The sequence below is a fragment of the Eleutherodactylus coqui genome, chromosome 13 (genome assembly GCF_035609145.1).
Source record: "Eleutherodactylus coqui strain aEleCoq1 chromosome 13, aEleCoq1.hap1, whole genome shotgun sequence".
NCBI classification, from domain to species: Eukaryota; Metazoa; Chordata; class Amphibia; order Anura; family Eleutherodactylidae; genus Eleutherodactylus; species Eleutherodactylus coqui.
In genome coordinates, this window is record NC_089849.1 from 14,925,863 (window position 1) to 14,949,121 (window position 23,259).

Sequence of the window (23,259 nt, forward strand, 5' to 3'; positions counted from 1 at the left end):
TTCACTGAGTTCTGTTTCTTTGCTTCCTTGTCTACTTTACTGTGTGGTCTAAAGGCTCCTCCCCTTCCCTCACACAGTTCTTCCTGGCAGTCACTCACAGCCATAGTGGCTGCAATCAGGTGACAGCCTTCCTTCCTTTTTAAGCCTACTGAAATTAAAGGGAACATCCTGAATTAACGTGGCTGGGTTTTTTTCCCCTTTTTTTCAAAAACAGCGCCACCCTTTCAGTTGGTTTTGTGTGGCAATGGAACTGACCTGCAATTTCAAGTATGAGGAATTAGGGGACAGGGAAGTACTTGGAAGTCTCGGTTGCGCTCTTCCAACCACTGTTGGACATTTCTAGCCGTGTGACATGTCACATTGTCTTGCTGGAAGATCCCATCTGCCCCAGGAAGACAATCAGCATTTATGGGAGTCCGTGATCTACAAGGATGGAGTCATAACCAGATTGGATCAGACTGCCTTCCACATGGATGAGCGGCCCAGAGAATGTCACAAAAGAATCCCCAACCATAATGGTGCCACCACCGGCTTGTGCTCTTCCAGCAATGGCTGCAGGGTGTTCGTTCTCTGATGTTTCTCGCCTGACACGCCATCTGTTCGATGGAGCAGAAAACAGGACCTATTGGAGAAGACAACCGTTGGCCAATTGGTCCAATTCCAATACCGCCGTGCAAACTGAAGCCTTTTCTTCCGACGGACCCTTATTGGCATAGCTGCAGTGACCGTCCGTCTGCTTCGCAGCCCCGTACACAGGAGGGCTTGTTGATCTGTTGTGTAGACACGTCTGGTGGCCCGCTGGCTCATTTTCATGGTGAGCTGCTCCACTGTAGTGTATCAGTCGGCCCCCATGCACCTTCGTAGCCGACGTTCACCTCCCATATCAATGGCCCATGATGCTCCGCAGTTCCCACGTTGGTTATTCCCAATGCTGTTATTTGTCCGCTCACAATACTTTCAGCACAGCAGCAGGCGAACACTTCATGTACGGCGCGGTCTGAGAAATACCGCCACCCTCGGCCCAAAAGCCAATAATCATCCTTTTTTGCAACTCTGATTAATGGCCCCTTTCACCCCTGACAATGATAGGCTTCTGCTCACATATCAGTCGCCCACCTTATATACCCCACAACCCCCGCCACATCACCTCCTTCATGAGCTACTCGCTGCCGGCGTAGTAAGTAGGAGGTGGCCATAAAAACGGGACTGCGCTGTGTAGATGGCCTCACGTGTCACCAACGTAATTGATTTACTGTGTTCACATATGCATCATATCTGTCTGCAAATCTGAAATAGCGCAGCAAGCTGGGAAATTGTGGTAAGGCTGGACCAGAGCCAGAGGGACCCCCTGATAATCAATGGGGTCTCCATGACCCAGTTTGTTTCCCGGATAGATGCGGCATTCCGTTTTCCTGCTGCTGTGATGGAAGAGGACAAGGAAGGGCAAACAATGATGTAACCACAGGCTTAGGCCTCATGTCCACGGGGAAAATAAGATCCGCTGCAGATTCTCCATGGAGAATCTGCAGCGGGTCCCTCCTGCCCCGCGGACATGAGCGCCGAAAATAGCAATTTAAAAGCATTTACCTATCCGGCGCGGGCGGGGAAAGTCAGCTGTTCCTCACGGCCGGATCTTCATTTTCGGCCGGCGGATGAATTCCTGACGCCGGCGGCACGTCGCCGGCACGTCGTCGACGTGCCGCGCGCATGCGCTGGGCACATCCGCCGAGCCGAAGCAAGGAAGATGCGGCCGTGAGGAAGAGGAGACCTTCCCGGTCCGCTACGGATGGTAAATACTTTAAATTCCTATTTTAGGTCTCCCGCGGATCCGGACGGCTTCCATAGGCTTCAATAGAAGCCCGCGGGAGCCGTCCCCGCGGGAGACCCGCACGAAAATGGAGCATGGTCCAGATTTTTCCATGCTCCATTTTTTTTAAAATCCCTTTTATTGACGATCCGCGGGTATTTATCTACCCGCGGGTGGTCAATGCATCCCTATGGGGTGCGGATCCGCATGCGGGAGATCCGCTGCGGATCTTAAATCATATTTTGCCCGTGGACATGAGCCCTTATGCTTCGTCCGGTGTTGGCGCAGCCTCCGTCAAGTTACCCGCTCAGCCGCCCAGCTGTCAGCACCGCTATGAATTAGATCTTCCCCAAAAGTAAATAACAAAGCACCTTGTACTGCAAGATGGGTCTTCAATCCTCCAGCACACACGGGGTTACTACCTCCCGCTCCTGTATTGGCATAGTAATAACTCTCCCAGACAGTAAAATGTCTCACTTGAGACTGATGAATTAGCGGTGAGCCCTCCCTTCGCTCCCCGGCATTTCTACCAAACAGTTAAACGGCGCAAATTGTATTTGTCAGCATTTGGAATTAAGTTCATTTCAAGAAACATTCATCATAATTAAGAGCTGCAGGGCCAAGAAGAAGTGATGAATGCAAGACGGGAGCTCAGCGGGGGGGGGGGGGGGGGGGGGGGCTGCGTGCGGTGGCCTCTCATTGGAGCTGGTGCTGGCGGTAGACAGCGTGCTGTCATCAGTGCGGGATGTTATATACCCCGGCCTGGCCTCCTATCAGGGCATTCCTCGTCTTCCAGCCATGAGACGGTGTAGCAAAATGCTTATCGTCCTCTGATGCAAGAGCCGAAGTTGAGCCAATTATCAATGTGTGTAAAGTTGGCTTCATTTACCCAGTACGGCCGTCCATGAACCCCTTCAAGACAAAACTTCTTTATACCTTAAAGGTGTTTTCTAGTTATAAGCTACTGATGGCCTATCTGCAGTATAGACCATCAAGAGGAGATGAGTCTGGCACCAGCGAGCCCTGCTGATCAGTTCTCTGGATCAATGTGTTTGTATACTGAGCTAATGTCTGCAGGAAGCAGACAACTCCGTTCTCTCTGCAGTGGCCAGGCTTGGTATTACAGGTTATTCACTTCATTAGGAACTTTGCCTGTAATACCAAACCAGCCACTGCAGAAAGAACAGAGCTGTCTGCTTCCTGCAGAAATCTACTCCATACACAAGCAAACTGGTTGGGCGAACAGCTGCTCAGTGTGGACTCCTGCTGATATATGACGGATGGCCTAGCCTAATAATAAGCCATCAATAGGTTACAACTGGACAATTCCTTTAAGGAACAGCCCAAAATTTGGAAATCTGACGTTAGTCAACTTAACAGAGAAGAACTCTGTAAAGGTTTTACACATCCAAGTAATCCTGACATTGTTTTTTTCGGCACATATTGTACTTTATTTGGGTGGTAAATGTAGGCTGATACAATTGGCGAATACACTCTCTGTAAAAAAAAAAAAAACAGAACATTCACCCCCCCCCCTCCCTCCCTCCTAAGAAGTTGTCATTTTGCTGTAAAACCCGTCCTGCGTTCCATCTCAGGCAGATCTGTAAATGATGAGAGTTGTGGTGATTAGATGGACGGTCTTGTCCCCGGAGGCCCTAAAACTGGTTCCCCCCTTGGCCTATAAGAGGCTCTCGGAGGCTCCTTGTGTGTAGTGATCTCTTCTTCCGCTTGTGTAGAGCTTGTTGACCACTCGACGCCTCTACGACGCAGAGAAGAGATTTCACCCCGTTACCAGAGGGGGGCGCATTATTGGGATGGGAGAAGCTGGAGGGTCGTATCAATGAACAGTCCCCCATGGGCCGTTTTGACCAGACTGTTAGGGCGTGTTGGGACCAGTGGATGTGTGAGGGCACACAAGGTCACTGGGCTCAGGACGCCCCCTACAGACCACCAGTAGAAAGGAGCGTCTGACCAGACTGTTAGGAGGTGTTGGGACCAGGGGATGGGGGCACACAAGGTGAGCGGGCTCAGGACGCCCCCTACAGACCACCAGTAGAGAGGAGCGTCTGACCAGACTGTTAGGAGGTGTTGGGACCAGTGGATGTGTGAGGGCACACAAGGTGGCTGGGCTCAGGACGCCCCCTACAGACCACCAGTAGAGAGGAGCATCTGACTAGACTGTTCGGGGGTGTTGGGACCAGGGGGTGTGTGAGGGCACACAAGGTGACCGGGCTCAGGACGCCCCCTACAGACCACCAGTAGAGAGGAGCATCTGACCAGACTGTTAGGAGGTGTTGGGACCAGTAGATGGGGGCACACAAGGTGACCGGGCTCAGGACGCCCAACAGACCACCAGTAGAGAGGAGCGTCTGACCAGACTGTTAGGAGGTGTTGGGACCAGTGGATGTGTGAGGGCACACAAGGTGACCGGGCTCAGGACGCCCCCTACAGACCACCAGTAGAGAGGAGCATCTGACCAGACTGTTAGGAGGTGTTGGGACTAGTGGATGGGGGCACACAAGGTGACCGGGCTCAGGACGCCCCCTACAGACCACCATTAGAGAGGAGTGTCTGATCGTCCGACAAGTACAAGCAGCTCCAACTGTTTCATTATCCGCCATCCAGAGACAGGGGGCGCCATCATTTCACCCCTGTGTCTGTTGGAACTATTTCAAGGCACTTACGTAAAGGACATTTGGTCTCACAGCGCCCACCGTTGCAACCCTAGTAGTGGTACGAGGGACAATGACAGCTCAGCGATATGTTCAGGACATCCTGCAGCCACATGTGTTCCTCTCATGGAGGCTTCTAGCAGGATAATGCTCGGCCGTACACACAAGGGGGTCACAGGAGCCCCCACAACATTGTCACACTTCTGTGGCTGCCCGGTCATCATATTTATCACTAATAGAACGTGTGTGGGACCATCTGGGACACCAACTTCCACAGTCGACAAGTTTACATGATCTAGTGGCTCAGTTACAGCAAATATGGAGCGATATGCCGCAGGATACCATACAGAACCAGTATGTTTCCATGCCTGCCCATATCACGTCTTGTACCCAAGCTAGAGGTGGTACAACAGGGTACGAGAGCCTCCATGCCCACCCGTATCACATCATGTATCCAAGCTAGAGGTGATACAACATGGTACTAGAGCCTTCATGCCAGCCCGTATCACATCTTGTATCTAAGCTAGAGGCGGTACAACAGGGTACTAGAGCCTCCATGCCCACCCGTATCACATCTTGTATCCAAGCTAGAGGTGGTACAACAGGGTACAAGAGCCTCCATGCCTGCCTGTATCACATCTTGTATCCAAGCTAGAGGTGGTACAACAGGGTACAAGAGCCTCCATGCCAGCCCGTATCATATCTTAGGCAGTGACACACAATTGGCGCGCCACCTTCAAAGTACGATTTCCTGCATATGCAAAAGCTCTTTGTGGACACAATCCTGTCCGTAACGCCGCTTAACGCCGTGGCGGCACATCGAGAACGATTTTCCAGGTGACAGGTTTAAGTATTCCCTTGCAGTTTTTTTTAGCAATGCACCTCTAGATGGCGCTGTTGTTATTGCTCCCGGTGAGAAGATACTCTCCACCCTTAGTACACCCCCAGTGGTGGAGGAACCCCTGTATTATATGATCTGCATCCAGTAGGCGGCGCTCGGCACGCACAACTGCTTTTAGATCATTTGCTGAGAGAATGAAAATGACCAAGAAATGGACTTTTTTGAGGCTTCACAACGGAGACCATTAAAATGTGTTCACTTGCAGGAAAATGTGAATCCTAACCCGTTCCAAAATCTGCAGAACATTTCACGCTGCATCACCTACCACAGCGAAGCCTTTCCTTGGTCTGGCTGATTTGCAGACTGCAGGTATGGCTTCAAGCGAGAAGCACGGCACCACCAGACAATGGCATCCAGGTCTGCCACGGCCTATGATTGCTATGACTAACAGTAATGCATATTATAGCAATCATACTATCGCAGGTTCAAGTCCCCTATAGGGCCATAAAAAAAGAAAAAAAAAGTAAATAAAACACTTAAAAAAATAAACTTTTTTGCGCAGTTTTCTTTTTTTTTTTAAACTTTTTTCCCGTTTTTTTTAATTTAAAACCCCACGTTTTGTATCATCGCATCGACCCGTACAATCAACTGAATACCCTTGTTCTCCTGCACGTCATGCCAAAAAACCGAGCCCTCACAGAGCTCTGTCCATGGAAAATAAAAAAAAGTTCTGGGACTTTGATGGCAAAAAAATATAAAATTTTCCAAAAAAAAAGGGTTTTGTTGTGCTAAAGTGGAAAAACCTAAAAAAATATATAATTTTGGTATTGTCGTAATCTTACCGGGGCACAGAAATAATTTATCCCATCATTTATGCTGCATGGTTAATGCGGTAAAAAACAAAACACCCCAAAACAGTGATAGAAGTGATGAGTTTTCTCTCCCTCCAAAAAAATGAGTAAAAGTCTTACAATACATAAAAAGTACCCAAAAATGGTAAAAATAAAAACTACAACTTGTCACGCAAACTACAAGCCAACATAGGCCACTAAGGGGTTCAAACAGTGAGGACCTTTTTTCAGGTAGTCACACGTGTGCCTTTAGGAGCCATCTGTAATGTGAGGAGCGCTGCTCCGCTGACAGCTTGTGTCTTTCATTATGGAGGACGTCAGCATGCAGCACCGTAATTTCTGTCAATTTTACTAATTAATACGGTCTCCAGAGTTTCCTCCTAGCGCTCATTTCTGGTAGGCTGAAGTCCGTCGCCGTCCGTCGATCAGGTCTGTGCAGTCTTGGCTGGCTGCGATCCAATGCTACGCGCCTACCTGTATGACTGCCAATGTCCCTTCTCATTAGCAATTACATGAATAGGATCCAGCGGCCAATTGTTCCAGCATGTCTATGTGAAATTGATCGGGACGCGCGCTCGCTTTTATCAGCCGGCTTTCATCTCTTTATCTTTCCTGTGTCAATTATGTTGTCGCCTGCCAAGCCTGAAATAACATCATTATACGGTATAAAGGGGGAGGTCGCCATCTACTCACTCGTCCTCTGCAGTTTTAGTTATAGATAGGGGTGAAAATCCATGTCTGGCTATGAGAGCGTGTACAAATGATCCAGTGCTATGAAATAGGATGGCGGCGGCGCTGATCAGTAGTGACGGGTTTTTGTGCATGGTGGTCCTGTAACTAGTTCACTAATTCAGATCACCACTCTTGTCATAGATTGGATTGAAACATTGCTTGCGGAATGATTGGGCTTTTCGCAGGTCTCTTTGCTGCTCTTCCTCCCCTCTCACAGCAAGCAATCACACACTTGTAGAGGGAATCTGCAGCTGCATCTCCCTCCTCCTTCCTGTATGTTAAAAAAAATACTGCTTTGCTCTCGATTAATTTTTTGGTGACTGAGAAAGTTTCTAAAGAATGACATAGAACCTGCAGACAGGGAAAGGGGGGGGGGGGGGAAAGGCAGCTGCAAGGTGGGGTACATGACTGCATACCCCCTAATAATCTTCAATGAATGGCCCCTTTAATTGAGCCTGCAGCACTTTATTAGAGCCCTTTCACCATTGGCTCTTCCCTGTATGGTAATTCTCCCCTGTTACCCCGGAGTGCGGCATAAAATCACGTGACAAGTTTTCCACGGATAACTTTCAGTGTGAATCTGCATTAGATGGGAAAATCCAGCGATCGGAGCGATTCCAACAAGGCCGGGTCATGGGTGCTAGACTAGTTAGGGTCTTACTGCCGACCGCGGGGAGTTTCTGATGTAACTGTGTGGAGAGTATACACAGAATAGTGTGATTGTGAAAACGGGATCCTGTGGACGGAAACAACTCATCACTGAAAGGGGTCAGAGGAGGATGTCAGGAATCATTCAGAGCAACAAACACTGCACAGACAGATGAATACAACGCTGGTGCTCCGACTAACGTGTTCAAATGCACAACTCGCCGCTCCTTAGCACCCATGGGCTGTAACAGCAGGTAACCGGTTCCAGCGCCATTCTGTCTAAGGGTTCGGTCACACGGCCGTCTTTATACCATTTTTCAGGTATGTTCTAGTATGTATATAGAGAGGTCGACCAGATCAGGCTGCCGTCACATCTGCGCCCGGAGTTCCGTTTTTCTGCTCCATTTGGGGGAGCAGGAATGGAGATTATGATGGAATCGAACGGTGCCGGATGGACCCCATTGGCTATAATTGGACCCCATTGGATATAATTGGACCCCATTGGCTATAATTGGACCCCATTGGCTATAATTGGTCCCCATTGGCTATAATTGGACCCCATTGGCTATAATTGGACCCCATTGGCTATAATTGGCTCCATTCGGTTTCCACTCAACTGGCCGGCTGTTAAAGTGCCGCATGCATCACTTATTGGTTCTGGTATTTTGTGCCGGACCTGCGACGGACCCTCCGACCGGCGGCGAACATCAGTGGTGTTTTAGAATAGTTAGAAGGTTTTAATATATATGATAATGAGAAGTGATTATTACATCCAGCGCCGGAGTGCGATGTCTCTATGACTTGTTGTACGGCTCGCGGTGGATGAGAGCGTGGAGTCAGATTAAATGATGACGTCTCCAGACAATTATGAAGTGGATATTATTTAACCTTTCAAGATGAGCGCAGAAGTCTGCGGCCTCTCCGGGAGGGCCGCCATGTAGGATATCAGATATCAGACACATAATGCTAAATATGCGCGCTGCGCCGTACGGTTATTACATCTTATCATCACACAACTATCAACATTTTTTAGGGCAAATCTACATAAACAGACGAGTAATTTGCTTCACTGGTTTTCTACCGATTTTCAACCATTTCATGTCATTTTCTCCAATCCTGCTGATTGCCCTTGGAAACAGACAGGTTTAGGTCAGATCCACTGTCAGACGTGATCAAACTGAGCTCCCATAATGCACAGCTCTCCGGTAAGAAGAAGCAAGATCACTGAATGTAGCCAAAGTGTAATGTTAATAGGATAGAAGTAAGGCAGATTGAGTGAGATTTACATCTTGTATTATACCCCAGAGCTGCACTCACTATTCTGCTGGTGGGGTCACTGTCTACATACATTACTAATCCTGAGTGCAGCTCTGGAGTATAATACAGGATGTTACTGAGGATCAGTACAGGATAAGTAATGTATGTAGACAGTGACTCAACCAGCAGAATAGTGAGTGCAGCTCTGGGGTATAATACAGGATGTTACTGAGGATCAGTACAGGATAAGTAATGTATGTACACAGTGACTCCACCAGCAGAATAGTGAGTGCAGCTCTGGAGTATAATACAGGATGTAACTCAGGGTCAGTACAGGATAAGTAATGTATGTACACAGTGACTCAACCAGCAGAATAGTGAGTGCAGCTCTGGGGTATAATACAGGATGTTACTGAGGATCAGTACAGGATAAGTAATGTATGTACACAGTGACTCCACCAGCAGAATAGTGAGTGCAGCTCTGGGGTATAATACAGGATGTAACTCAGGATCAGTACAGGATAAGTAATGTATGTACACGGTGACTCCACCAGCAGAATAGTGAGTACAGCTCTGGAGTATGATACAGGATGTAACTCAGGATCATTACAGGATAAGTAATGTATATACACAGTGACTCAACCAGCAGAATAGTGAGTGCAGCTCTGGGGTATAATACAGGATGTAACTCAGGATCAGTACAGGATAAGTAATGTATGTACACGGTGACTCCACCAGCAGAATAGTGAGTACAGCTTTGGAGTATGATACAGGATGTAACTCAGGATCATTACAGGATAAGTAATGTATGTACACAGTGACTCCACCAGCAGAATAGTGAGTACAGCTTTGGAGTATGATACAGGATGTAACTCAGGATCATTACAGGATAAGTAATGTATGTACACAGTGACTCAACCAGCAGAATAGTGAGTGCAGCTCTGGGGTATAATACAGGATGTAACTCAGGATCAGTACAGGATAAGTAATGTATGTACACGGTGACTCCACCAGCAGAATAGTGAGTACAGCTTTGGAGTATGATACAGGATGTAACTCAGGATCATTACAGGATAAGTAATGTATGTACACAGTGACTCCACCAGCAGAATAGTGAGTACAGCTTTGGAGTATGATACAGGATGTAACTCAGGATCATTACAGGATAAGTAATGTATGTACACAGTGACTCCACCAGCAGAATAGTGAGTGCAGCTCTGGAGTATAATACAGGATATAACTCAGGCTCAGTACAGGATTAGTAATGTATGTCCACAGTGACTCCACAGCAGAATAGTGAGTGCAGCTCTGGAGTATAATACAGGATGTAACTCAGGATCAGTACAGGATAAGTAATGTATGTACACAGTGACTCCACCAGCAGAATAGTGAGTGCAGCTCTGGAATATAATACAGTATATATAATGTATGTAGACAGTGACTCAACCAGCAGAATAGTGAGTGCAGCTCTGGAGTATAATACAGGACGTAACTCAGGATCAGTACAGGATAAGTAATGTATGTACACAGTGACTCCACCAGTAGAATAGTGAGTGCAGCTCTGGAGTATAATACAGGATGTAACTCAGGATCAGTACAGGATAAGTAATGTATGTACACAGTGACTCCACCAGCAGAATAGTGAGTGCAGCTCTTTGTCCCCATTCCCACCCCCGCAGTTTCTCTGGAGAGTGACGTCCTGCATAGGGAAATGCCCCAACCAGAGCTGTACTCCCTGCCTCCCAGGGCCCCATAGCCCAGCTTTCCACCACATCCTTATGGGTAATTTCTAGTTATTAAGCACCTTGGAGTTCTGGTTTATATTCTTGATAGCGATGAAATCCTAATACAATTACTGGCATTTTATTAAATTAGCGGGATCTCTGGCGTAGCCGGAGTCTGCAGCGCTGAAGGTCGGTCCGCTGGCCCTGGTATATCAGGGGATTGGCAGTCTGCTCACACCGCCGGGTCTGGCTTGTACAGAGATCGCAGCGGAGCCACTTGTAGCATAAGAAAATATCCTTTATTGTTTCAGCGACATTAAGCACAGCGACGCGTCCAGACGGCGGGATTGTTCTTGTATCTCCTCACATGCAGACAAGACGGACGGCACGCTCACAACGCTCTATGGAGCACAACATGGCGGATCGTCAGGGCCTTCTGATACGGGAGGCCGCACTGTACAGATGGTAGAAGGTCCATGAAGCGTTACTTGCGTGAAGTCTTCGGCTGCCTTCACACACGGCGTCCGAGCTGCGGGAAAACTGCTGCAGAACTTCTGCTACATTTCAGTTAACGAGCGTTGCGGAATCGGCTGCGGTTTACGCTGCAGATTTTGTATATGCAGTTGCGATGTGTGATTCGCTCGGCTTGTACCGTCAGTGCTGCGGAATTTACACAGCGCTTCCATAAGCGGAAGTTCCGCAGCAGATCCTGCGTGTGTGAAGGCGGCCCTACAGCAGCATTGTGGCTCATGGGCTAGTTGTGCTGCCTTGGGTCAAGGGTTTGAAGTGGACCAGGGACAACACTGACATGGAGTTTACATGTTCTCCTTTCACTTGCATTGGTTTGCTATGGTCTCCCAGGCTGGGGTCACATGGGACTGAAATCCCACGGAAATCTCGCGGAATGACCGTACAGAAATATAGCGAGATTTCAGCGGGAGAAATGCGGCTTCGAAGCCCTCGGCCTTTCGCCGCGGATTTTTGAGCGGCTTCACCACCTGCATTCCGCTGCGGTCATCTCTCCCCATAGAAAGCAGAGAGACCGCCGCGGAAACGGTAAAAATTAACATGCCGCGGCTTTGAATTTCCCTCAGCATGTCAATTTCAGCGCGGCTTGGCTGCAGCGTGTGGACCAGATTTTTGCAAATATCGTCCATTTTACTGGCTAATCCGGGGGCAAAAAGCCGCGGCCGGAATTTCCGTGCAGAAAGTCTGTAGCAGTTACGCCGCGTGTGAACCCAGCCTTAAACACTGTGGGATCCGCGAAAAATGAAGCATTCTGGGATTTGTTTTCCGGACCAGATGGTTCGGAAAAAAAATCCGCCTGCATTAAATAAGCTGCAATCGCCCATGATTTTCACCTACCCGGATCCCGGAATACAAACCCGGCCGTGGACATGAGCCCCAAGTCTTCAGTAAATATCGGCAGCAGACGCACCCTCCAATCGTTGCACGCTTCTTTTCTTCAGCGTAACTCACAAGTGGGGCAGCCATTTTTTCTTGCGGATGATTTTTGACTCATCCTCCGTATGTAGACAAGTTAGATGGTGAGCACCACGAAAACAAGGACCAATGTGAGTGCGTACGGCTCTGCAGAATATGTTGGCACTTATAGAAGTATCCGGTTACAAAGTAATCAACAGCTTGCAACACTATCCATGATGTGGGAAGAAAAGGTACCTCCAGCCGGGAGGAAGTGACACCACGTCAAGCAGCTGTGAAATGAGACGTTCCTCACGAGGAGCAACGCCTGCTAAGGTGTTTAATGGCTTCCTCTTCAAAGATGTCATTGAATGGATTCAAGCACTTTCGATCCTCCCTGAAAACCTGCCGTGAGATTGGTCAGCATCCTCGACCCCGTAGAGTCTACCAGGACCAACCACCTGCGTGAACCTCTCCGACTCAAATTCCACTTTCTTGTATCCCTCGGCATCATGTGAGAACCAACCTTACCTTTATCCGGGGGTCGCTCACTTCCAGCAACGGTGAAATTTGCTACTCGATTTGATTTTCAACTTTTGGGGGCACAAAATCCTCTTAAAGGCCCTCTTAAAGCTGTGATGGCATAAGGGATACAAAATGGGGTTGACCGCTGAGTTGACCCACAGCAGCCAAAAAGACGCTTCATACCAATACTCCGGTATACAATGCCCCCTGCAGGCTGCCCTTATTATCATCAGTAAGGTGTAAGGAGCCCAGCAGAGCCCAAATACACAGACAATGACAGCTAAGGACTTGGCTATTTTTTTGTCCCTCGATAACCGAAAGCGTTGGGCGATTCCTTGAGAAACCATCCTCATCCGTTTCTCCAAGGATGGAGTAGAAGTAGACTCTGTAAAACTTCTCCTGGTGCTTTTAGATTTTCCATGGACATTCAATGAACTCCCGTTTAGAGAAGTTCTTTTGACACCATTGACCCTTTCCAAGATCTCGGCTTCGGCCGCCTTGAAGGAACCCTGGTGGGCATCTCCGGATTTTGAACCCTTGTGAGCCAACTTCCAACATTTTAGAGAATTGAACCTGGCTGGTTCGGCCACAACCCTTGGAGTGTCGGTGGTGGTTTGACTGTGAGCCTCTTGCATGAGGTCCAGCCTGGCTCTCGTCCTCTTCTGAATATTCAGGTAGATACAGACATTGAAGAAAGTCACACTGATGAAGGGTGTGAAGAACTCTATGGTGGAAGCGGTGATTAGGAAGTACCAGTTGTAGAAGAATTCGGCAAAGCATTCTCCTTCAGGGATGATGGTCTTGCCTGCGATGTATTCCCAGGTGATGATGGCTGGTCCGTACAAGAGGAAGGCCAGGAGCCACACCATGGACATCTTCAGCACTGCTTGCCTGCTGTTGGTCTGCTGAGCCCTGTAGCTCACCTAGAGAGAAAAGGATGATTAGCCTGGGTCCAAAAATGGGTATTAGGGCTCACTCACACCAGCGTATTTGGGCTGTATATTTTTTACGTGCGTAATATGCGGTATGCTGTTACACGCGTGATATGAAGCCCACATACGCCGGTGGAAGTGAGCCCTAATGCGTGTATTTTAGAGGCAATGCTGGATCCCCATTGACTTCTATTGGGGTATTCAGACCTGCGTTTTTCACTTTTGTATCTTGCGCTTGTGAAAAACCACAAACAAAAGCGCAGCATGTTTGAAATAGCGCATGCAGGTCTATAGCAGCAGAAAAGACATAGTGAATATACATAATGCGTGCATAGTCGCTGCGTATTTACACATACAATAAACGGACCTGTTTGCGTTTTTCTTTTTTGCGTGCATGAAAAACGCTGTTAATACGCGCACAAACAGAAAATGCAAGAAGGATCTGCTTAGAGAGAGAACTAGTAGGTGTGAGAAGACTTATAAGGTCATCCATGCTTCTCTGGGAAATTTATGTAAATAAGAAGATGGAACAATGCCTCCACAGCGCCACCTTTTGGAAGGCAGCATTACTGCAAGTCAATGTCAAACCTCTTAACAAGTCTTGTAACAATGACTGGGAATACAAGCCAAAGCCAGACTGTTCCTCAAAAGGAAAAGGTAACCGTGTACAGACAGACTGTTTCAGGGTTTTTGCCCCTCATCGGTGTGCAGTAGGTTACTGGGTGAGGAGCCTATCATGTGGGTTGGGAGGGGTGAAGCTTCTCCTTAGGGAGAGTACCTAGAGGCAGTGGCTTAGCTATAGGGGATGCGGTTGCACCCGGGCCCAGGAGCCTTAGGGGGCCCATAAGACCTCTTTTCTCCATATAGGGAGCCCAGTACTATGAATAAATAGTTGGGGCCCCGTACAGGTTTTGGATTAGGGCCCTGGAGCTTCAAGTTATGCCTCTGCCTAGAGGTATTGTTCCATTTTTCCATTTGCATATTTTTCAGAGGAGCCTGCATGGCCTTATAAGTCTCCTCACACTTACTAGAAACCATACCCTTCCTGACCAAATAAAGGGTTGTCCAGTTGTAAACTACTGGTGGCGTATCTGCAGGAGTGGTCATCTATAATATGTCTTCTGGAACGGACCCTCAACAATCAGCTGTTCACCGGGCCATCCTGCTCATGCACTGAGCTGATTTCTACAGGAAGCAGACAGCTCCATTCCTGCTGAAGTGACCAGGTTTGGAATTACAAGCAGAGTTCCCATTGAAGTGACTGGGGGCACAGCCTGCAATACCAAGCCTTGCCACTGCAGTAGGAATGGAGCTGCCTGCTTCCTACAGATATAAGCTCAGTGCACAAGTGCATTGCCCCAGCAAACAGCTGATCGATGGGGGCAGCGGGTGACAGAACTCACCAGATCTACTACTGGTTACTTCACCTGTGCATAGGCCATCAATAGTTCACAACTGGACAACCCCTTAAGGGGTCAAAAGGTCTGACATGCAGGAATGCTGCCTTGGCATAGGTGGCGCTGTAGAGGCATTGTTCCATCTTCCTATTTGCAGTGAATAAAGTAAAGAGGGGAGCGGCAGGGAGGAAAGATTTGGTGGGCTTTATGGGAAAGCAACCCCTGTAGTGGCGGTGATGGCAGCCATATTGGTTGCCACCCAGCTTTCCTATAAGCAGATAAAACTCAGAAGAAACTCAATAGAATTTGATAAAACAGGAAAACTCAAGGATTCAGTTCTGCAAATCTGATTTGTGAAATGAGATTGTTTGCATTGTGGCACAATGATGGATGGGCGAGCGGGCACTTTATACGCCCGCATTCATCATGATTGTCAGCGATTAGCAGGTTTAAACTTATGCAGCACCCAGCAGGGAAAAGGAGAAATGTAAATAGTATCACATTGCTGGGAAATGACATCTACGGAACTCAAGCCAGTGGAAGCTAACTTAAAGGGGTTGTCCAGTTGGAAACTATTGATGGCCTATTCTTAGGATAGACCATCAATAGGAAATCGGCGGGGGTCTACTTTCTGGGATTCATGCTGATCAACTCTTCACCAGGTCGATGTACTTGTGCACTGAGCTGATTTCTGTAGGAAGTAGACAGCTCTGTTCTCACTGCAGTTACCTAGGCTTGGCATTAAAGTGAATGGGAATTTGGCCTGCAATACCAAGCTTTGGCCACAGCAGTGGGAACGGAGCTGTCTGTTTCCTGCATAAATTAGCTAAGCACATGAGGACACTGGCCTGGTGAACAGCTGATCAGTAGGGGGTCCTCAGCACATCTACTATTCATGGCCTATCCTAAGAATAAACTATCAATAGTTTCCAACTGGATAACTCCTTAACCCCTTCCCACCCCAGGACATAAGTTTATGTCTTGGCTGGGAAGAGCTTCCCACAAATGGACGTACGTCCTATAGATGGCTCAGAAGATGAACGCCTGCCATCCACAGTGGTAGTCAGAGGGGAGCGGTGTGCTTAATGTTTATCGCAGCATATAAAAGATTTATAGAGAGAGGGCACCATGTAGTCGTGGAGGGCCAATGGGTTGCAATGGCAACCTGATACCAGATAATCGCATCCGCGTCTGTCGTGGCCTGTGATTGCTATGATTAGTGATAATGCATTGCAGTATAGAAGTACTGCAGTATATATGTGATCATAGCATCGCAGGTTCAAGTCCCCTACAGGAGCATAAAAAATGTGAAAAAGTAAAAATATAAAAAAAGAAGCATGTGATAAAATAGTAAAAAAAAGTACGCAATTTTCCCTCTTTGTTTAAAAAAATAAATAAAAAGGATTTAAAAACCCACGTTGTTTATATTGCATCCATAGCAACCCACACAGTAAATTGAACACACTTTTCATCCTGCACGGCAAGCGCTATCGGCCTCCTGCACGGCAAACGCTATCGGCCTCCTGCACGGCAAACGCTATCTGCCTCCTGCACGGCAAACGCTATCGGCCTCCTGCACAGCGGCGCTTGCGATCCAATCACTCACGGGAGAGCAATCGCAACATGCTGCGATTTTGTGCAGGCTACGCACGGCCGGCTCCCATAGAGGTCAATGGACCTGGAACTCCGGAATTTATAGAAGTGGGTCTATTATTCTATTAAATATCTTTGAATACCCCGCCTCCAGTAACCGAGTTCTATGATTGCCGGCGCTCGATCATTCACAGCCATGCCGCCAATGACATCACTGAATAGCTGTGATTGGTTTATTGAGCGTCGGCTCTGATTGGTTCATTGAGCGTCGGCTCTGATTAGCTGAGCCAGCGGCGCTTGCGATCCAATCACAGCACTCGCTTGCTGGAGGCGGGATATTCAAAGCCCTGTTACCAGAAAGAGAATTCTGTGTCAGCGGTGAGGACACGGCAGCCCGCCGCCGCTGAGGGACTCAGACACCGCAGGCCAGGTGAGTATAATTCCCCCCCTTCCCCTGAAAATAAGACACTGTGCCTCTTTTGGGGAAAAAAATTATATAAGACAGTCTCTTAATTTTGGGGAAATCCGGTATATAGTCAGCGCCTCCTGCTCTAGCACATGTTACTTGCAGAGCGAACAGCATGGTCAACATGATAGGTAACACTACCTGTCAATCAATCATCCGTTGGCACAGCAGAAGAAGCTTCCTACAAAAGTGGTGTGTACCAGATCAATTCTGCAAGACGGGATAAGTAGCACCAATATAGCATCAACATCACTCATGGCCAGATGATGACATCAGGATATGATGATTACAGTTGCAAGAAAAAGTAAGTGAACCCTTTGGAATTACGTGGATTTCTACACTGCGGAGTAATAAAATGGGGTCAGATTGGCGTCTAACAATTCTAGACAAAGTTACTAAAAGCCCACGGTTTTCAGTGCATCAGGTGACTAAAGAATGCCATTGTTGGCCATCAAAGACAGCAGTTTTGGCATCATCTCCAAGGGATACTGGCAAAGGTGTCTCAATTAAGCAGATGAGATTGAAAGTGCAGTATCGCAAGCGCTTTACCCATTAAATTAGGGCACATGAAACCTGGTTACTGACAAATATGTTTGTCTCAAGAAAGAGACGTTGAGTGATGCAGCAGAACAATGACCCAAAGCACACAAGTATTTACTTAAAGAATGGTTAAAAAAGGTGATTTGTGTTTTGAAATGGTCAAGCCAGAGTACATAACTTACCCCCTATGGAGATGCTGTGGCATGACCTGAAGAGGGCTGTGCACACAAGGCATCCCAGAAATATTGAGGAACTGAAATACATTTCCAGGAAGGAATGATTCAGATTTCCTCCACAAATCTCAGTGAAGGTGATTGCTGCTACAGGTGGATCTATAGGTTATTAAATCCAAGGGTTCACTTACTTTCTCCACCTGCACTTTGGATGTTACTCAGTGTGCTCAATAAAAGACATGAACTGTACAGCTGTCTGTGTGCTATTGGGTACATTGCGCTTGTCTGGAATTGTGACTTACATACAGTCAGCTCTAATTTTATTAGTAACCACTGCAGGAATCCAGTACTTCCAACGGGTTCATTTACTTTTTACCTGTTTTATTCCTGCACACTGAGGGTATGGTCAGACAGCAGAATTTGCGCCAAAATTTTCCACCTGCATTCCGCCTCTAAAAACTACGCCAAAAATCGGTGTCCTTCTGATTTAACGCTGTCAATAGGCAAAATCCGTGTGTGAAGTTCCGCTGCGGAAAATCGCGTCTCCGCATCAAGAAGTCACATGTTTATAGAGGCGGACTTCACAAGGAAAATTCCGTGTTGAATTGCGCCGTGTGAACACACCCTCCACGTGAAATCTTCCTGCGGCTAATCTGTCACGGTTTGTACCACGGCTTCATATGCTGGTTTAGTTCTGTCAATAGGCAAAATCCATGTGCGGAATTTCGGATGTGTTTCCGCAGAGAGAGGTGATATGTCACTCCTTCATGCGGATCTGTGTAGCGCCCGGCGCTCGTAATTGTGGGCGCAGCTCTCATTGACATCAGTGGGATCCCAGTCTGCAATTACATGCACAGATCCCATTGGTTTCAACGAGAACTGCTGTGCTTGCAATTATGAGTGCAACCACTACCCAGGGGTCGGAGCAGGGGCTTCCTTTCTGATCCCGGTGTATGCTGGCGCCGACATCCCCAGCTGCCTGGAAGAACCCCTTTAACACTTTCATGACCAAGGGTCATTGATGGATCCGCTGCCAGGTTACATTCTGCAGGTCCGGTATTCCCACTTTCAAAAGTTCATAACTTTTGTATTTTTCTGGTGACCCATCTACATGAGGGCTTGTGTTGTGCGGGACGAGTTCTACTTTTAGGTCATACCACTTAATGTACCATATAATGAATTGGAAGACTTTTAAAAATTGAAAAGTGGAGAAGATGAGGAAAAAAAAACTACGATTGCACCATTTTAGTATGCATTCAGACGACCGTATATCGGCTGGGTTTTCACGCCCAGCCGATATACGGCGTCTCTCTCTGCAGGGGGGGGGGAGCCTGGAAGAGCCAGGAGCAGTGCTCTGAGCTCCCGCCCCCTCTCTGCCTCCTCTCCTCCCCTCTGCACTATTTGCAATGAGGAGAGGCGGGACGGGGGCGGGGCTAATTCTCAAAACCTAGCCCCACCCCCATCCCGCCTCCTTTCATTGCAAATAGTGCAGAGGGGCGGAGAGGAGGCAGAGAGGGGGCAGGAGCTCAGTTCCTGCTCTTGGCTGTTCCTTCCTCCCCCCCCTGCAGATGAGGACACCGTATATCGGCTCGATATACATTCGTGTGAATCCAGCCTAAGGGGGAGGTTTTATGGTTTTCTTGGTGCAGTAAAAGTGACGCGTTGTCCTTATTCTACGGGTCAGTACGATTACAGCAATGCCAAATTTATAGAGCTTTTATTTATATAATAATACTCAAAAAAATAAGATACCTTTTAAATAAAAAATTGCTTTCTGTCGCCATCTTTTGACCCCCCCATAACCTTTTTATTTTTCCATCGATGGGGTGTGTGAGAGCTTGTTTTTGGGGGGATGACCTGTAGTTTGTATTGATACCATTTTAGGGAACAAATGAATTTATGATCGCTTTTTATTCACAGAGGGACCCCAAAAAAACACAATTCTGCCATTTCATTTTTTTTTCTGCCGTCGTTAATCATGCAGGATTAATAATGCGATATTTTAATAAATTGGACTTTTATAGATGTAGCAATACTGATTTTTAGATTTTAAATGTCATTTTTTTTAGATGCCACGACCGGGAAAAGGCTTTAACTTTTAATATTTTTAGAATAATTAAAAAAATCTTTATTTTATTTTTTTTAACTTTCTTTTTTATTACTCCCAGAGGCGACTTGAACTTGCAATGGTTTGATCGCTTTTACAGTATAATGCAACACTATGGTAATGCAGTCCGGGAGACCTTTAGAAGTCCCCAGGCTGCCATGATAACCAGTCACTGATTGCGGTTGTTAACCCTGTAAATGCTGCTGTCAGTTCTGAATTTAAATCCCCCGACCAGATTTGCTCCCGGACAGCAATCCCCTCAATGAGATCAAAAGGTGTTATTTGGTTGCCATGACAGCCTGGGGCCTTCTGTAGGCCTCCATGGCTGCCATGACTGATTGTCTATCAAGATATGTCTGTGACACATCTTGATAGACTACCTGTTAAAATGTGGTATAATGCAACACTATGGTATTGCATTATACTGTATGAGTGAACAAGCAATCACAAGTTCAAGTCCCCTATGGGGGCTAAAAAGAAAAATTAATAAAAGTTTTATAATATATTTTAAAAAATGCATAAAACTTTTTCAGTTTTTATAATAAAAGAAAATCAAAACCAAAAAAAAACCAAAACATATTTTGTTTCGCCGTGTGCGTAAAAGTAACGCATTATTCATCTCGCACAATGAACATCATCAGAAAAAAAACAGGGAAAGAATTTCACTTTTATTTTTTGGTCATCCTATTTTCAAGAAAAAAAAAAATATAGTAAAAAAATGATAAAAATGTTATATGAACTCCAAAATACCAATAGAAACTTCGGGACGACCTTCAAAAAAATGAGCCCTCACCCAACTATGTCTACTCTGGTTATTTATAGTGGTCAGCAGATGGCGACAGAAAGAATTGTATTTTTTCCAAAGATATATTTTATTTTTTAAAAGTAGCACAACAACAAAAACCTATATAAGGGCTACTTCAGACGACCGTATATCAGCTCAGTTTTCACGCCGAGCCGATATACGGTGTCCTTGTCTGCAGGGGGAGGAGGATGGAAGAGCCAGGAGCAGGAACTGGGCTCCCACCCCCTCCCCGCCCTTCTCTACTATTAGCTCCGCCCCCATCCTGCCCTAAGCCCCCTAAGCGCCGCTACTTAGCTCCGCCACCGTCCTGCCCCTCCATTGCAAATAGGGGCGGGGAAGGGGCGGGAGCTCAGTTCCTGCTTCTGGCTCTTCCATCCTCCTCCCCCTGCAGACAAGGACACCGTATATCGGCTTGCCATGAAAACTGAGCCGATATACGGTCGTCTAAATAAGCCCTAAATGTGGTATTGTAGCAATCGTACTAACCCACAGAAGAAAGTTATCATGTCATTTTTGCTCCAGTGTGTACGCTGTAAAAACAGGTCCCTCCCAAAGATGGCGGAATTTCATTTTTTTCTATTTCACTCCACTTGCAAATATTTAAAAGTTTTTCAGTACATTGTATAGCACCATTAAAAAAAACCTCATCCTGCAAAAAAACAAGCCTTCAGACAGTTACGTTGATAGGTAAAGAAAAGAGTTACAATTTTTTTCAAAGTGGGGAGGGAATAACGTAAAGGCGAAGAAAAAAAGACCACGTCACTAAGGGGTTAATAGATAACAATCCAGCCCCTGTTCCTGATTTACAGCTATTCTTCAATGCTTGAGAAGCAAATAAAAAATATTGGTATCCAAGGGGAATGTCCACGGCAGATGTTGTAGGTCGCTTTATCATACAGGTCTCTACCCTCCCGGCTCGGCTGTGTTTGTGTCCGGGATCTCACGCTGCTGTGATGCCAGATCATTGCTCTCGCCTATTAATATTGTAAAAGCTCATTTTGTCATACGGTGTGTGTTGTGCCCCACGCTGTGCAGGGATCTCCCACATGTCAATCCATGCACAAGTGATCATTTCCTTACAAGGTGCCCCTTAATGACTGACGCACTTTCTGGATGACCACCCACTTACGGCTGTCAGCAGCTTATGCAGAGTTCTCCTTGGGGACCTTTCTCCCGTTCAGGATATTTCTGCAAGACGCACCTGAAGATGCAGGAAATTATGCACCAAAATTTACATATATACATTGCTTGTTATGGAGCAGAGACCTGCAGCAGCTGCGTTTTTAGGTGCGTCTTAGTTGCACGTGTGCAGGTTCCCTTAGGGAAGGTTGTTATTGCATATACTCCTGTTCAGATTGATGGGAAATCAATGATCGAGTTAATGATATCGTTTACTCTATAAACTGAAGACTTCCTGTAGATTTCTCATGACTGAACTAATACCATTGCAAAGGATCGCAGCGAATCTTTATTACCTTGCTTTATTTCTATTGGCTCCATTCTGGTAGTGAAGGAGTTAAAGGCAGAAATGCATTTTTTTTCCTAAGCTTTTTGCATTACATATACATAATGTATCGTGCATTTAGTGCCATTTGCATCCAAATGCTTTTTATTTGCCTCAGAAGAAGGGTTCGCACATATAATTAACCCATTCCGTGGGGAGGTACTTACAGCTCTGGTGACGGAAATGAATCTGTCGTAGCTAATGAGGACGATATTGAAGACTGACGAGGTGCACAGTAAGTAGTCAAGTACCAGCCACAGTTTGCAGACACTTCTACCAAAGCTCCATCTTCCAGTCAAGACATAGGGCACATAGAGAGGGATGCACAGAGCTCCTGCAAGAAGCAACAGACAAATCCTATAAGCAGCTCCTTATAAAAGTCTTGCCCAAGACTTGTATCCAGTACATAGACTTGCACTGGATACTCATGTTATGGTTAGAGATGGCATTACCCAATGACCCTAGTCTATGCCAGCCTGACCCATATTAATAGGGCTGAAGAAGAAGAGGGATACTTTACCTACTAGAAAGTCTGAGATGGCCAGGTTGAGGAGGAAGTAGTTGTTCTGCGTCCTAAGACTAGAGTCCACCACAAATGCCAACATGACCAATGCATTGCCCAAAACAGTGCTCACTATCAAGATCCCCATAAGTATAGCCAAAACCACCGTCCAGGCGAAGGTGAAGTTGCCCGGTAAGGCTGTGCTGCCTCCATTACTCTTCCAGGAGTCATTCAGATGCCAGGTCTGTTGGGTGCTGGCCATTTTAGCCCCACAGCAAAATATCCAACGGTGTGGTCAGTAGATTGGACATCTCTCCATGAAAGACGGCCAGGGACCAATGTGAGATGAAGCTAATGTGCTCTCCAGAGATATCTTCATCCTCATATCCTTGCAAGCCAACTTTACAATATGCAGAAGTGCATGGCGTTGTCTGAGTACCTAGTTATTATCTGTCTGAACCCATCTGCTTCCTTCACCACCTCATTCTCTACCCCACTTCAGAGACAGCACCTCCCAATATCTCCAGTGCTGGACCAGCACCTCCTCCTATCCACCCCCAGCCAAAGAGCCTCACACACAATTCACACACTCCACAGCCGCTCTGACAAAGAGACAGGAGCTGGGCTAGAAATATTAGACACGATCAGCTCTGGAAGGGTTAAAGATGCCCATGTTCTATGGTGGTCGCTGGCAGGAGGGCATTCTTCCACTTCAGCTCTATTGATACAATGATGTGTATATCTTGTTGCATTATGATACA

The 23,259-nt window shown here is 46.9% G+C and overlaps 1 protein-coding gene across 1 annotated transcript; it reads right to left on the reverse strand.

The window, feature by feature from the left end:
• Window positions 1-12,502: 12,502 nt before the first annotated feature.
• On the reverse strand, window positions 12,503-22,760 carry HRH3 (histamine receptor H3). The gene is made up of 3 exons (XM_066585895.1): window positions 22,517-22,760; window positions 22,164-22,330; window positions 12,503-13,402 (listed from the first exon to the last, which is right to left on the reverse strand). The coding sequence occupies exons 1-3, from the start codon at window positions 22,758-22,760 to the stop codon at window positions 12,503-12,505; spliced, it is 1,311 nt and encodes a 436-aa protein (XP_066441992.1).
• Between the last annotated feature and the right edge of the window lie 499 nt (window positions 22,761-23,259).

What these genes read in the sequence shown, in the direction of transcription:
- HRH3 (XM_066585895.1), bottom strand. Translation starts at nt 22,760, where the DNA reads ATGGCCAGCACCCAACAGACCTGGCATCTGAATGACTCCTGGAAGAGT. An exon ending in CATCTCAGACTTTCTAGTAG is followed by an intron (nt 22,331 to 22,516) that starts GTAAAGTATCCC and finishes TGCTTCTTGCAG; the next exon opens with GAGCTCTGTGCATCCCTCTC. An exon ending in TCATTTCCGTCACCAGAGCT is followed by an intron (nt 13,403 to 22,163) that starts GTAAGTACCTCC and finishes TTTTCTCTCTAG; the next exon opens with GTGAGCTACAGGGCTCAGCA.